This window comes from Gekko japonicus, unplaced genomic scaffold (assembly GCF_001447785.1).
Source record: "Gekko japonicus isolate JY-2015 unplaced genomic scaffold, Gekko_japonicus_V1.1 scaffold570, whole genome shotgun sequence".
NCBI lineage: Eukaryota > Metazoa > Chordata > Lepidosauria > Squamata > Gekkonidae > Gekko > Gekko japonicus.
In genome coordinates, this window is record NW_015173140.1 from 439,650 (window position 1) to 456,100 (window position 16,451).

General features: G+C 47.2%; 1 protein-coding gene across 1 annotated transcript in view; it reads left to right on the top strand.

Annotated features, from left to right (window-relative positions):
• CTNNA2 (catenin alpha 2) overlaps positions 1-16,451 on the top strand; it is a gene marked incomplete at its 3' end in the record, with an annotated part of 719,772 nt that overhangs the window by 173,206 nt on the left and 530,115 nt on the right. Inside the window, exon 5 of the mRNA XM_015422279.1 lies at positions 2,732-2,998. Within this exon, the coding sequence (XP_015277765.1) occupies positions 2,732-2,998 (267 nt within the window). The remainder of the gene's footprint in view (positions 1-2,731; positions 2,999-16,451) is intronic.

The following is a 16,451-nucleotide window of genomic DNA, read 5'->3' on the forward strand; positions in this document are numbered from 1 at the left end:
TGTGGCCATTCCCAGTTGAGGATGGGGGGATTCTAGTCTCCAACATGTTTTTTTTTTTTTTTTTAAAAACAACCAAAAATTAACTTCTTTTCTGTGGAGGAAACAGAAAAAGAGAGAGACAGACAGAGAGAGTTGTAAATCAGCCCACATCTGCACATTCAGTGCACCAAACAGCTGGGGAATTTATCCAGCTGGCCTGGTTACCAACTTACAAGACCTTATGGGAAAGTTCTCCTCTCCAGTTGATCCCCCCTCTCTAGAGATATGAACCTTTCACTGTCTGCCAATGGTGGTATAAATGTGCCATTTTAGCCCTTCTGGAAACTAATTGTGGCTCCTAAGCAGAGAGCACACCCTTCTAAGCCGATTTACTTCAATGGGTTTAGAAGGATTAGTATCACACTGTCAATTATCCCCCTTTAAGTCTTTAAACACACACACACATCCCTCTCTCCTCTCTACAGACAATGAACAGGCTTTTCTTGACCACCTGCTATGATTGACAGTGAAAGTAATGACACATTTTAGGAGTTTAACCTGTTACACACACACTCATATCCAGGCAGGAGTCTCCCCACCTTGTCTATGTAATGTAAGAGATAGAAGTCAGACTCTTACGGAAGAGTGGCGTGACTGCTAGGAGATTGCAGTTCTGTAATAAAAGAAAGCTAACAAACGAGCCTTTGAGCTTAAAGGCATAAATTACTAATGGGCGGGGTGGGGGGCAGTGCTCCCTCTAAGCTGTGGAGTGTTGTGAGCAAAAATTCTACTTTGTGAGCTACAGACATTAAAGTTGGGAGCAAGCAGTTTGGTTACGGCAGAAATTAGTTCGCTCTGGAGCCCTCCTTCCTAAGCCGAGACAAAAATGTGTGAGCCGGAGGCTAAAAACCTGTGAGCTAGCTCACACTAACTCAGCTTAGAGGGAACACTGGTGAGGAAGAATACCGTGGTTGATCTAGAGGGTGTCTTAAGAATGCCTAGCCGAAGGCGAAATAAGATTAGTAGTAAATGAAAACCCTCTCATCTGGGTTTCAAACTTATCTCTCTGCTGGCAGTTTAAGAGACAGGCACAATGACGTTGTTGGATTCCAGTTTGCATTCTTCTCTGGGGCAGACTAGGATGGGAAAACAGCCCCAGAAAAGGCCCCCAGCCCACCCTACACCCCACAAAGGAAGGAGGGGAAAACCAGGCCCCTTGCCTGCCCAGGCTCCACACGGGGCTCAGGTGGGCTGGGAACGTTATTGTGCAACCTTGGGCTGGTGGGTTACCTGCGCTGGCCTTTGGTGGGCAGGGTACCATCACCTTGGGGGACAGGTGCTGGTTCCCCAGGTGGGCCCTTCTTGCTGTTGGGCTGACTTGGCCTGGGGGGGGCACTTAACCCACTATGGGGACTCCTGGTGGCTATACTGGCTAATCCACCCCTGATTCTTCTTCTAAGGAGGTCAGTTTCTTCAAAACACGTGGGTTCCCCTAGCCATCCAACAAAGCAAGAACTTCTCCCCCCCCCCCCAACAAAGAGACCATTTGTATTTTATTCACCATCACTTCTTCCTGGTTTTAGGAGGGGCAAAGGAGGCCAAAGTTCCCATGACCTTTGTCTATGACTGGGACAACCCCCCCCCCCCCAATTCGGCTTTCACCCCCGCGAGCGCCTCACCCCCTATATATCAATTGCAATTCTCCCAGCCAGGAAGATTTTTTCCCCCTTTCTCACAATACAAGTGAGCACTCCATGAAATTAATTAGTGGTTGGCTTAGAATAGATAAAAACAAGTCCTCCTTCGTCTACAGAATGATTAACACATGGAATATGCATGCTTTCCACCGGAGAAGTGATACATCACTCCACAAGTAACTTGGTAAAGCTTATAGCAACTTGACAGGTTAAGCGTTTTATTTACATTCACCTGTAAGGTAAAGGTAAAGGTTCCCTTGCTCAAAAACCAGTCGAATCCGACTCTAGGGTTGCGGTGCTCATCTCCGTTTCAAAGCCGAAGAGCCAGCGCTGTCTGAAGATGTTTCCGTGGTCATGTGGCCAGCATGACTAGATGGAACGCTGTTACCTTCCCACCAAAGTGGTACCTATTTATCTACTTGCAATTTCTTGCTTTCGAACTGCTAGGTTGGCAGGAGCTGGAACCAGAGATGGGAGCTCACTCCGTCATGCGGCACACTCGGGTCTCGAACTGCTGAAACTCCGGCCTTCCACAGCCTGCAGTTCAGCGTCTTAACCACTTGAGCCACCGCAGCTCACATTCGCCTGTACCCTGGACTAAACAGAGGTTATTGCATTTAGGTCTCATTATGAGAAGGCAAGAGTCACTGGAAAAGACAATAGTGCTAGAAAAAGTTTAAAGACAGGAGGACACGGATTGACTCAGTCAAGGAAGCTACAGTCCTCCAATTGCAAGACCCCTGAGCTGGGCTGTTAAGGAGAGGGCATTTTGGAGGACATTACCTCATACAGTCCCCATAACTCTGAACAACTTGGCTGACACATAACACTCAAGCTTTACCAAGTGACTTGTGGTGTGATGTGTCCCTTTTCTTTTGGGTTGGGATACTCACGCCACCCTGAGGAACTTGGAGGAAAAGCAGGACACGGATCAGATACGTAGATCCTTTTTAGGTATCCTCCAAGCATTTGAAACAAAGATTATACAAATTCTGCATGGTTTATGTATACTTAAAAAAATAAAAAATAACCACATCAGCAATGACTTCTTGCAGGAACTGAAGGATCCTCACTGTCGGGACGAAATGGCTGCTGCACGCGGTGCCCTGAAGAAGAATGCCACCATGCTGTACACTGCCTCGCAAGCTTTCCTCCGCCACCCTGACGTAGCAGCAACCAGAGCTAACAGGGATTACGTTTTCAAGCAAGTCCAGGAAGCGATTGCTGGCATCTCGAACGCTGCTCAAGCCACCTCACCCACTGATGAAAATAAGGGGCACACTGGCATTGGGGAGCTTGCTGCCGCACTGAATGAATTTGATGTAAGTCCTCCCTTCCTCCCCTCCCCTCCCCTCCCCTTGCTTTTATTATCATTTTTATATGCTGTCTTTTGAACGTAAACATCCCTCACAGCCATTACCAATAAGAAACAACTAGTCTCACATGAAACCAGCAACTATTTACATCGAGGTTCAATTAGATGGTGTATCGGGGCCAGTACATCGAAACCAGCAGTTGTCATTGTAAGGTCAGTGTGTTCATCTCAAAAGTCTTCCAGACTAGAGATGCCTTCGGCTTAGTCCAGAAGGCCTGTCGGGGGAGAATATCTCTCTCACTGCCCGTTGGGAAAATATGTGGAAAGGGTAATTTCTGAAAAAAGGCCCTCCCGACCAGTCTTCACATGAAGTTGCCTTATACCGAATCAGACCAGTGGTCCATCAAAGTCAGTATTGTACAGAGGTATCAAACTCATCTGTTGCAGGGGCTGGATATGACATAAATTACACTTTGTTAGGCCGGGCCATGTGTGCCATAAAACGTAATGCCAGGTACCAGCGATATAAACTGTACAATGGACAGCAGCTGGTAAGCTCTGACTTGGTGTATTCTCACTACAAGGCCTCAAGGGGTGGGGGGGGTGCAAAGGAAAACCCACACGGGCAGACTGCAGAGCCAGTGATACACCACTGGGCAGACACTCTGTTAGATACGAGACTCGAGGCAGCAGGTGAACAGTGATAACAGCTTTATTGAACACTAAGTCAGAAGAACCAGAAAGAGACAAACAACAGAGCAACAGGCTCCTTTTTAAACAGTCCGGGCTTGGCAAGCCACGCCCACCAGTCAGATAACATCCAATCATATTCAGTACATAAAGACCAATCAGTTTGCCTCCCTCCAGAACTTCCCTTGTTCTGATAGGTCGGTTTACAATACCTTGCTTAGACTCAAGCTGAATACATTCATACATTCTGTTCTATACATAACACACTCCCACTCCGCTTGACTGCTGTAGATGAGGTTGTTCTGCCGTGCTGAAGCCACAATTTGAGTGGCTCTGCTCACTCCCCCCCCAAGCAATCTCCTGTACCTTCCCTTGCACTAGTTATTCACGGGCCACATAAGAGCCCTGGACGGGCCACTTCTGGCCCCCGGGCCTTATGTTTGACACCCCTGGTCTACTCAGACTGGCAGTAACTCTTCAGGATCTCAGGCTGAGGTCTTTCACATCACCTACCACCTGATCCTTTAACTGGAGATGCCTGGGATTAAACCTGGGACCTCCTGCATGCTAAGTAGATTGTCTCCCTCTGAGCCATGGCCCCTCTCCAACCAACCTTATCTTGCGTTAGTTAAGGCTGGTTCCCAGAGGAAGGCTATGGGGGTGGGGGGAAACATGCAGATCTGTCCTCGCAGAGGAGGGAGAGCTTGTACCTGAATAAAACTCGGTCTTAAAGGTGCCACTGTGGACTGTTTTGGACCGGGGGGCCGGGCGGGGGGGCTCTGCAGCTTACCTGGCTGCTTCTAGCTCTGACTGAGGGCTGCTGGGAGCAGGGGGTGGGGCTTGTTGCATGTGCCCGCCCCATGGGCTCTTTACTGCCGGAGCTCCGCTCCTGTGCGCTCCTGCAGGAAATGACCCCTGATTGCCATCATCCTGAGTGGAGTTTAGGAGCTATTTGGCAGCTGATACAGCACCAGCTTGATACCCTTTTTATAGCTGGTATTTCCTGTTTCTCCGGAGATAAGAGACATCCAGAACTAACCCCAAGCTGCATGTCTGTTCGTTTAGGGGATTTGTTATTTCATCTTCAATACATTGGGCACCAATTTCTGCATCTGTTTCACTCCAGATCCACTGTGGATTAAGTTACGTTAACATGGATTTGCTCCGAAATGGCAAGAAACTTGTGTGGGGCCATTTCGTTTTAATATATATATAGTTCTTGCAGTCAATGCTAATATTGGGCTGTTGTGGACTTGGGCACTGATCGATAAGTCTTGCTTCTGCAGCTGTTGAATCAGCAAAATCGTGCCCAGCGACCAGTTTTCAAAGGGGCAGGCAGTTCAAATAAATCTGGATATGTTAATTGTGTTAGACAGGCAAATCTAAAATTTTAAGTGCAGTATTGATTTGATTTTGAAGCAATATGTGTACAGAAAGATAAGATACTTTGTCTGGTAGATTTCATAGCTGCAGTATAAGAGAAGCCTGCAAATAGGTTTTTGGTAATTAGGTCGCAGATTTCCCTTTTCTGCATGATACAGACCCTTACTAATTATTTTTAGCAAGTGAGGGGCATGCGAGAGTCGTGGGGGGGGGAAACGAACACTGTGCCTGACATGGAGTGCAGAAGAGAGCCACGAACCAGTTTGGTGTAGTGGTTAAGTGCGTGGACTCTAATCTGGGAGAACCGGGTTTGATTCCCCACTTCTCCACTTGCACCTGACTGGATAACCTTGGACAGGCCATGGTTCTGATAAGAGCTGTACTTGAAAAAGAGCAGTTTCTGTCAAGAGCTCTCTCGGCCTCACCTACCTCACAGGGTGTCTGTTGTGGGGAGGGGAGGGGAAAGGAAAGGAGTTTGTAAGCCGCTCTGAGACTCCTTTGGGTAGTGAAGGGCCATGGGGTATAAATCCAATCTCTTGTCTCTCTCTCCTTCTCTTCACAAGGATGATCAGGGGCCTAGAGCCCTACAGGGAAAGGTTGAGGGACTTTGAGATGTTCGGTCTGGAGAAGAGGAGGTTGAGTTAAGACATGATTTGAAAGTATTTTTGGGGGGGACACCTGTCACTTAGAGGAGGGCAGGGAGCTATTCCTGTTGGCAGAAGAAGAGAGGACTTGCAAAAATGGGTTGAGATTATGGGCGGAAAGATACCGGCTGGATATTAGGGCTCCCCCCCCCCTTTAAATACAATAACAGTAGTTCAGTAGGGAATCAGCTGCCTTGGGAGGTGGTGAGCTCTTCTTCACTGGCAATCTTCCAGCATCGCTGGACAAACACTTCTCAGGGATGCTGCAGGTTGATCCTGCATAAACATATGGAACAGAGGCCCACCAGTGGCTGGGTTGGATTAGATGGCCTCTATGGCTCCTTCCAACTCTTTGGTTTGGTGATTCTATATACACTGGACAGTGAGCTTGCCCAGCCCCACTCAGCATTCCTTGCAAGTCCAGATGCAAAGAATAGTTTGCTTCCATACTATGGCATGTTCTCAGCTCCCGTGGCTTGACGAGGCAAAACTAAGCGGGTCAGCTTCAGACACTGAGTGCATGTCTGTGAGACTGATTTCCCACAGCCGCTGCTCTGCACTCGCTCCTCTCTTTGCCCCGATGGTACGTGTCAATTTCCCACTCGAAGGCGCGCGACCGCATTTTGACCCGCGGCTTCGTCCGATTCCCCCCACGGTTTCGTGATCCTGTTTTTTGAGTTTCATTATCTGGCCTTCCAGGGAACAGTCAGGGTTGATTTCTTTTAGGATTGACTGATTTGATCTTCTTGCAGTCCAAGGGACTCTCAAGAGTCTTCTCCAGCACCAGAGTTCAAAAGAATCTATTCTTCGGCGCTCGGCCTTCCTTATAGTCCAACTCTCGCAGCCATACATGACTCCTGGGAATACCATTGCTTTGCCCATGCGGACTTTTGTTGGCAGGGTGATGTCTCTACTTTTTATCATGCTGCTTAGGTTCGCCATCGCTTTCCTCCCAAGGAGCAGGCATCTTTTAATTTCATGGCTGCAGTCACAGTCTGCGGTGATCTGGGATCCCAGGAACATGAAGTCTGTCACTACTTCCGCGACTTCCCCTTCTATTTGCCAAGGAGTGATGGGGCGGATACCCCCCCTAAAATAAATAAATAAATACTACCCTGTATGTTTAACAGATTTGCACAAAACTTAAATAGATGGGGGTAAACTCCCTAAAGTGATGTTAGCTCACGTTGTAGAAATAACTGGCCTCTTCACAGAAGCCCTGATTTTCCAATTTGTGCAGCACACATTTTTTAACCACACCACAATCGCCTGATGTTTGTCAGTTTCACGCTGATGCTGTCCAGAAAGGACTGCATGGAACGCCACCCAGGGACATTGTGCTGTGTGACGATAAACACAATGACTAATGGGACGGAATATCCTGTGCAGGGCTTCCAGCAGATACTGTGTATTCCTGTAGGACCATTCATGCATCCTTCTTGCTGCAGGTAATTGTCGTCTTCTCGCTTTCTCAGTGGCTTGATAAATGCCGCTTTATCTGTGCATCATGATATATAGATATGTGTCCTTTGTAATATTTATTTAAAAGTTTGTCAGCCTTTTTTTAAAAAGAGAGAGAGGAAAACTATAGTTCATACACAAATGTGTGAATGGATAGGCTTCAATTTATCAAGCACATTTTCACCTTTGGTGTCTTGTTTGCTTTGTACTATTTGTCTTCAAGCCCTAGCTGAAAATATTCCCTCGAGTGCCCTTCAGACTAAGTGTTGGACTCCCTTTTTCTGTGAGGCTGAAACAATAGTTTCTGTCTCAAAGTCTTATCGAATGCCTGTTTTTTTCCCCCCTCCCCAAGGTTGCTCTGGAATCCGTTTGTGCATCTGTGTACTAACAGACCAACATCATGTGAAGTTTGCATTATAGGACTTTTCAGATGAAGGTCAAAAGAAACCCTCTGAAACAAAGCAATGAGGACAGCACTGCCTCTAAATAAGACATAACTCCAGCTTCTTCTGTTGACAGGCATAACATTTGAAAGCAGCAGGGTGCCGCAAAAAATAGATTTCTAAAGAGCAGAAACCTCACTGTACAGCACAGAACAAAGGCCCAGCATGTAGCTCAACTTGGGCGATGCGTCTCAGAAACATTTGAAGAGTCATCTCTGAATAATTCTGCAGAGTAATTGCAACATTTGATGTGTCAGTCTTTGCCAGATGTATAATCAGCTGGTCTCGGAGGATCATTTATGTCAACACCCGAGATTTATTGTGCGTGCCTCCGGTGTTTTTTTTTTTTTAATTTAGACTTTTTTCTCACTCATTCTGATCCCTGCACAAAACACAATGTCTTCATGTGTTTGATATGTTATCCTTTCGCTGTCTGACTTAATTAAGGTTGGTGTTCAACTACGGTAAGATTTTCTTTTGGATTAGTACTTACTTTTCAATGGTTCTATCTGGTGTTGAACGGCAGCAAGCACCTTTTAAACGGTTGTGATTGCTTAGATACTTATTAATGTGTTCCTTTCCCGCTTTAGAACAGGGGGGTATTTTAAGGAGGGTTCCATGGGTTAAGTTGGTGGTCAGGGACTGCAGACAGTCACACAAGGTTGCCTGTGTGTTAAATGCCATCGAGTTGCTTCCAACTTGTGGTGACCCTGTGAACTAAATGACCTCCCAAAAGTCCCGTTGTTAAAAGCTTTGCTCAGCTCTTGCAAACTGAGGGCCATGACTTCCTTTATTGAGTCTATCAATTTCATAGGGATAGTATTTAGACTTTTCAGTTGAAAGCAAAAGTGCAAAAATAGGTAGGCTGAAAGGCACAAGGAGTAAAGCACAAAGCCATTACAGCCGTGAATGGAAAGGTACACACTGCCTTTTACTCTGAGTGAATTCTTGAAGTTTGTAGGGATCCATGTCCAGGGCACATGACTTAGATGTGGGAAAGGTCTTGCTGACCATGTTGCCAACAGGAGATTCTGGGCTATAGGTTTAATGTTCTAGGCTATATTTCCAGTTTGGTGTAGTGACTAGGAGCGCAGACTCTAATCTGGGTCAAATAAATATAAACCCAGGATTTTTAAAGCGGTAAACAAAGGGGAAACTCTAGCGATTGATGTATTTGTGGCCCCAAAACTACCCAGTCTCGAAGCCAATATAACAAAAACCACTGTTTTCCAACAATGAACTGTACAAACAGCAACTGGATAAAAACAGATAGTCATCACAGGGATAAGCTAGTAGGCAAAGCTGATGGTGATTTCTAGTGCTGTTCCGGCTGCAGCCACTAGGGGCACAGGGAAATCTGAGTACAGTAAAAAGCGCTCTGCTATGGGCTAGACGTCCCTTTCTCCAAGACTTAAGCGGGCTTGCCTAACAGATCATGCTAAACCCATCGACTAATCCAGCAATGGAACAAGGCAAGCAACCCCAGCTGATGGCCGCTACACTGACTGTCAACCTGCAGCCTGCTAACCAAGGCCATTTATGAGAGCGGTGGCGCAGGTGGTTAAACACCTGCTGTAACAACACTGAACAGCCACTAAAGCTGTTCGAAACCCACTGCGGCTGGGGTGAGCTCCCGGCCCTAGTCCCAGCTCCCGCCCACCCAGCGGTTCGAAAGTGCAATAAGCATAATGCGGCTAGATAAATTGGGTACGTTCCCCAGGTGGCAGGGGGCACCCTCCTCCCCCCTGTGGGGTGTGCAGTGGCGGTGGAACAATGAAGCAGTTGGCGAGCAAAGCAGTGGAGCGGTGGAGCGATCGGCGGGGCAGCCCTGGCGACCTGGTGACGTCGAATGACAAAGACTAGGCGGAGGCGGAGTCGTGGAGGTGCGGGGGTGTGACGGCGTGGCGGAGCCACCAGGACATAGCCGGAGCTGTGGCTGGCGCGTGGCCACGCCCCAGGATAGAAGCCCGCCCGAGGAATTCGCTGGAAGCAAGACCCGTCCCAAGCAGTTAATGTGGCCCTAGGTAGGAAATTAAAAATTGTATGTAAACCGCTCAGAGACCCTTCGGGGTTCGAGCGGTATATAAACTGAAAGTAATAAATAAATAAATAAATAAATAAGGCCATTTTCTATAACAGCCTAGCCTTTCTCTCTTCCTCTCTTTCACCCTGCTCAGCCAGATCTTGCAGAGCAGTAGTTAGAATAAAACAAGATAAAACAAGCTTTCCCTCTATCTTCGTTATTTTTTCTCCCTCTTTCCCACACTTTTCTCATTTATTTCTATCTCCTTCCACCTAATTTTTCTGTCTCCCCCTCTCCTTTATTTTAACGTCTTGGTCTCAGAACTTTCTCATCCCTTTTCTGCTTGACAACAGAATGTACTTAAGAATACTATAGTAGCAACCAGGGATCATTTCCTGCAGGAGCGCACAGGAGCGGAGCTCCGGCAGTAAAGAGCCCAGGGGGCGGGCACATGCAACAAGCCCCACCTCCTGCTCCCAGTAGCCCTCAGTCAGCGCAAGAAGCATCCCGGTAAGCTGCAGAGCTCCCCCCAGCCCCCTGGTCCAAAAGAGTCCAGTGGCACCTTTAAGACCAAGTTTTATTCAGGTACAGGCTCTCCCTCCTCTGTGAAGACAGATCTGCACGTTCCCCCCCCCCGCCAATAGCTAGCAATCCAAAACAGTCCTGTGGAGCCTGAGCTGTGGGTGTTGCCTTCTGACACACTTCCGGTGATGTCAGGGGGTGTGGCATATGCAAATAAGTTATGCTAATGAGTTCCTGCACCTCTTTTTCTACAAAATGACCCCTGACTGCTGTAATCTTCTGGAGATGTCAGGGGGTGTGGCATATGCTAATGAGTTATGCTAATGAGCTCCTGCATCTCTTTTTCTACAAAATGACCCCTGGTAGCAACCCTTGTTAATATTATGAACAGAAGTGGGGGAGAGGAGTTAATATTTCCCCAAGATCTGACAAAGTAGTAAACGAATGCTTTCTCCCTCCTCCAGCCTTTACATACATTGTAATATAACACCTTTTTTTTTTTTAGTGATTATACTTGTGGAACAGAAGTTACAGCTCCCAGTTCAGGCACTGGGTTGCTAATCGTTAATGTGTGGGTGGAAGATCGAACAGTACTTTGTAAAGGCTACTTTGCTATACGACATTTGGTGCAGTTTCTTAAATATCTGGGATTAGTGACCACTTTTCATACATGTTTTATGCCTGCTACAGAGGCCCTTAGCTTCAGTTGCAAATAGTATGGGGTGGCGGCGGTTTGTCTCACCTGCACCAGGGTTTCCCGGATGCCTTTCAGTTTTGGCCACGGAACTCCCACAATCATCCTGAAGGCAATGCCCAGTTTTGAGTCCCCTAGCTTTGTTCTCTGATGAGTTATGCCTCCCAGTGTGGTGCAGTGGTTAAAGTGTCAGGATATGGGAAACCCAGGGTCAAATCACCCGTCTGCAATGGAAGTTTACTGGGTGACCTTGGGCCAGTCACACGCTCTCAGCCTAACCTACCTCACAGGGTTGTTGTGAGCATGAAAAATGGAGGAGAGGAGAATGATGTAAACGGGTCGTTTTGTAGGAAAAGAGGTGCAGGAGCTCATTAGCATAACTCATTAGCATAACTTATTTGCATATGCCACACACCCTGACATCACCAGAAGTGTGTCAGAAGGCAACACCCACCGCTCAGGCTCCATTTTGGGCCGGGGGGGGGCAAGGGAGCTCTGCAACTTACCTGGCTGCTTCTTGCTCCGACTGAGGGCTGCTGGGAGCAGGGGGTGGGGCTTGTTGCATGTGCCCACCCCCTGGACTCTTTGCTGCCGGAACTCTGCTCCTGTGCGCTCCTGCAGGAAATGACCTCTGGATGTAAACCACTTTGGATCAACATTGGTGAGAAAGGTGGGGTATAAATAAATAAGTAGATAAACAAACAAACTTGGACAGGCAGGAGAATTCTTTTATTACTATAGATTTATGGTAATAGCAACCCAAGTCATTTGTTTGTGGGTTTTTAAAAACATGATGTTTTGTTTGGATCAGGGTCATATGGGGGGGGGCACAGATGGAGTCTTTATCCAGGGGTCCATAATGAGTCTCGCCAGCCCTGAGTATTATGTGTTTCAGTTTCAGTTTAGTTTATTGTAATTAGCCATTGGCCGTTACAAAATTACAAAATACAACCTGTGAACAAACTATAGGTTAGTATCAGAATATATAAAAGTGCCAGAAATCAATGACAAAATATAACTCATTTAACACAGTAGCCTGAATGATGCCCCTTCCCGATGCCACCTTGAAACGTATATTCTTTGCAGCAAGGGAAAATAATGAAACTTGATAAAATAGGCATCATTGTCAGATAACAAATGTTATCCTCAACTGGGTAAGCACTAAGACCAGATGAAATACCTGCTAAAATTTTAGCCCTTGGACTAGAATACAGTGGTCAAGTGAGGATAGGTAAAGGTAAAGGTTCCCTTGCTCGAAAGCTAGTCGAGTCCAACTCTAGGGTTGCGGTGCTCATCTCCGTTTCAAAGCCGAAGAGCCAGCGCTGTCCGAAGACGTTTCCGTGGTCATCTGGCCGGCATGACTAAACACCAAGTCGCACGGAACGCTGTTCCCTTCCCACCGAAGTGGTCCCTATTTATCTACTTGCAATTTCTTGCTTTCGAACTGCTAGGTTGGCAGGAGCTGGAACTAGAGACGGGAGCTCACTCCGTCATGCAGCAACCCGGGTCTCGAACTGCTGAACTACTGACCTTCCACAGCCTGCAGTTCAGCGTCTTAACCACTTGAGCCACCGCAGCTCCTTCAAGTGAGGATATAGTGAGATAAATCCTCAAGTTCGTGGGTGCCACAAACACATTGAGGATGGGCCAATGGAGTCTGATTGAATCGGCCCTCCAATATTGCCATTGGCATTGATTGAAATCGTAGAGAGGCAAAGGACGCTGTAAGTATGTGTTTAGAGATATTGATGATGTATTACGTGCGACACGTTAAACAATGCAGAACATGTTATTACAGCAATAGAAACCCAGTGAATTTTCCTGGTCTATCCTTTAATGATGTAGCCCTAATTCCTTTATAAGAATGTCCCCCTGAACAATTCTGTTCCAGTACTTAGCAAAATGATGGAGTGAGCTCCCGTCTCTAGTTCCAGCTCCTGCCAACCTAGCAGTTCGAAAGCAAGAAATTGCAAGTAGATAAATAGGGACCACTTCGGTGGGAAGGTAACAGCGATCCGTGCGCCTTGGTGTTTAGTCATGCTGGCCACATGACCACGGAAATGTCTTCGGACAGTGCTGGCTCTTCGGCTTTGAAACGGAGATGAGCACCGCAACCCTAGAGTCGGATTCGACTGGCTTTCGAGCAAGGGAAACCTTTACCTTTACTTAGCAAAATGTCCCGGAGGGGGGGGGGGCTGGAAGCACTCCTTCCTTCTTGAGGCAGGCCGTTCCTTGGCTGTGACAGGAAGGCTCCTGTGTGGGCAGTTGCTGATGCCACACGAGTGTTGTTCCTCCCCCAGGAATGGGTCTGCTTTGGCTAAAAAATTAAGCTGAAATAGAGAAACACGAGGCTATGCACAACCTGTGTACTCCAGCCCTTGGGCACAGACTTTAGTTTCATTGAGAACTTTTGGATTGGAGTGGAGGTGTTTTATTTCTGATGTCATCCTGACATCTAGTGGACAATAGGCAGAAGTATTTCTTTTTTCCCTAGATTGGAAGTAAAATGCTAGAATTTGTGACATCCTATCTTTGATTCGGAGCTGCGGTGGCTCAAGTGGTTAAGACGCTGAACTGCAGGCTGTGGAAGGTCGGTAGTTCAGCAGTTCGAGACCCGGGTGCCGCATGATGGAGTGAGCTCCCATCTCTAGTTCCAGCTCTTGCCAACCTAGCAGTTCGAAAGCAAGAAATTGCAAGTAGATAAATAGGTACCACTTCGGTGGGAAGGTAACAGCGTTCCGTGTGCCTTGGTGTTTAGTCCTGCTGGCCACATGACCATGGAAACGTCTTCGGATAGCGCTGGCTCTTCGGCTTTGAAACGGAGATGAGCACCGCAACCCTAGAGTCGGATTCGACTGTCTTTCTTTTTTTTTTTTAACAAGTTTATTTATACTTTTATAAATTGCACAAGACAAATTTATATATACAAAATACATATGCATTAGAGTCTATTACTTCGTTCTTTCTCTATCCAATCGTACAGTCCCGCCCACCTTTTCTCAAAAACCTTTTCATCTTTCCCATATAGAGTTACATTTAGTTTGTCAACCTCTACTACATTCATCAGTTTATAGATTATTTCTTCTTTTTGTGGTACTTTATCTGATTACCAGTATTTAGGCCAAATAATTCTTGCTGCTGTCAAAATATAAATCATCACATACCTATCATGAGAATCATATTCTTTTGGAATCATATTTAACAAATAAATTTCGGGTTTAAGTAGCAGTGGATTCGACTGGCTTTCGAGCAAGGGAACCTTTACCTTTACCTTTGATTCATATGAACAGTTTACGGTTTGGGATATGCTTGATCTATGTTAATCTAAACACTTCCATTAGGGAAATGGAGCCTTTTTAAAATGAGTTTGCTTTTGCTAGTGTTGCCAACCTCCAGGTGGGGTCTGGAGAGCTCCTGCTATTACAATTGATTTCCGGGAGCAGAGATCAGTTTCCCTGGAGAAAATGGTTGCCTTGGAGGGTGGGACTCTATGATGTTATGCCTTGTTGAGGTCCCTCCCCTCTCCAGGCTCCCCCCCCCCAATCTCGAGGTATTTCCCCACCAAGAGTTCACAATCCTAGTTCTTGCCGCATACTTTCATAATGAAGTTGGTCACTTCATGGGGAAAAAGGTGGAGGGTGTTCTGGAATCCTTCACCTGATAACTCCAGTTAACATTTTGTCTTTCTCATTCCTCATTAATTTGAAGCTGTTCGTCCGCAATACACGATTCATAGAACTCTGTTACGTGGGGTTCTGTCTCTCTGAAGGGCTGGGACTTTGCAATAGCAACCGGATTGCTTCTGCAGGGGTGTTTCCTATGTTTTTGCTTCCAAACTTGATGCTGTTCTGTGGACCCTCTATACAACATTGTCCTCTAATCTTCCACTTTCCAGATTTCTCCTGTCCACAGAACACTTTCTTATACTTGGTCTGCTTCCACATAGATCTTTTGATCTGCCTCACAGCGGCACTGTTTTGGGGTGCACTGTAAACTGTTTTGGGGTCCACTGTAAGAGTGGACTGTAAACTGAATATGAGCAGTCAGTGTGATGTGGTGGCAAAAAAGGCAAATTCAATCTTGGGTTGTATTAAAAGGGCCATAGCATTGAAACCACAGGAGGTCATAGCCCCTCGGTACACTGCCTTGGTCAGGCCGCACCTGGAGTCCTGTGTGCAGGTCTGGAGGCCTCACTTCAAAAAGGATGTGGGCAATATCGAGAGGGTGCAGAAGAGAGTGGCGAGGATGATCAGGGGTCTGGAGACTGAGCCTTATGAGGAAAGGCTAAGGGCCTTGGGAATGTTTGGTTTGGAGAAGAGGAGATTTAGAGGGGACGTGACTGCTCTCTTTCAATAGTTGAAAGGCTGTCATTTGGAGGAAGGCAAGGAGCTGTTCCAGTTGGCAGCAGAGGAGAGGACCCGAAGCAACGGGTTTTGTTGTGTAGTGGGTTGACTGCATGGTGAGGCTGCTGCGGCACGCATAGCATCCTGCACGATTTACTGGCACACAACCAAGAGAAAGGGGAACGGACGGTGGGCCAACTATATACACGTATGGGGACACCCCCTAGGTCCCGTTGGTGGGTTTGAATCTCCCGCCAACATCCCATTGGTCCCTCCGTGGAGAGACCAGGAGCCTTGTCCCCATTGTTCTTCCAGAGTCAAGCTCTGGGGTATTCGCTGGCCCCTGGTGGCGGTCAGCGGACACAACAGGTTTAAATTACATGCAGAAAGGTATCGGCTGGATATTAGGAAAACCTTTTTCACGGTCAGAGTGGTTCAAAGGTGGAATCAGTTGCCTAGGGGGAGGTGGTGAGTTCCCCTTCACTGACAGCTTTCAAGAAGAGGCGGGGCAAATATTTGCCAGAGGTGCTTTAGGCTGGTCCTGCATTGGGCAGGGGGTTGGACTAGATGGTCTCTATGGTCTCTTCCAACTCTAGGATTCTATGATGTTATCCTTTGTTTGTTCTACTCCTGCTTCCCCCTGCTGTTGGAATCCTTTTCCTGGTATGATATGACCTTTTTTTTTTTGAAAAGGTTACAGTCAAAATGCCTTTAAATGCCATGTTTGGATCTTCCCCTTTTTCCTTGCCTCAGCCCCCCCCCCCCACCGGGGCTTCTTTGGACTTCTTTAAAAACAAAATCACTAGGTTGCTGTAGTATTTTAATATGGTGATGATTTACTACCATGATCCACTGGTCCCCGATTTATATATACAGGGCTTTTTTTGTAGAAAAAGCCCAGCAGGAACTCATTAGCATAATAGGTCACACCCAACAGCAGAAACTTATCAGCACATTAGGCCACACCCTGACCATGCCACACATTAGCATATTAGGGCACACCCCCATACCTCCCCTTGGCTTGCCCGGGCAAGCCCCCTCTTGAAGGAAAGGCAGTTTAAACCACCTTCGCTTGGCTTGCCCGGGCACCCCACGGCTGTGGGGAGCCTGGGCAAGCTGGCCCTTGGACAGGCTGGGGAAAGCACGGGGAGGCATTTAAATGGCTCCCCGATCCTTCCAGCCCCCCCCCCAGCCCGCCCGCCTCGGAGTTGTTGGGGGTGTGGGTTGTTCTCCAGGCCTTCCCTCTGTAGCAACGCC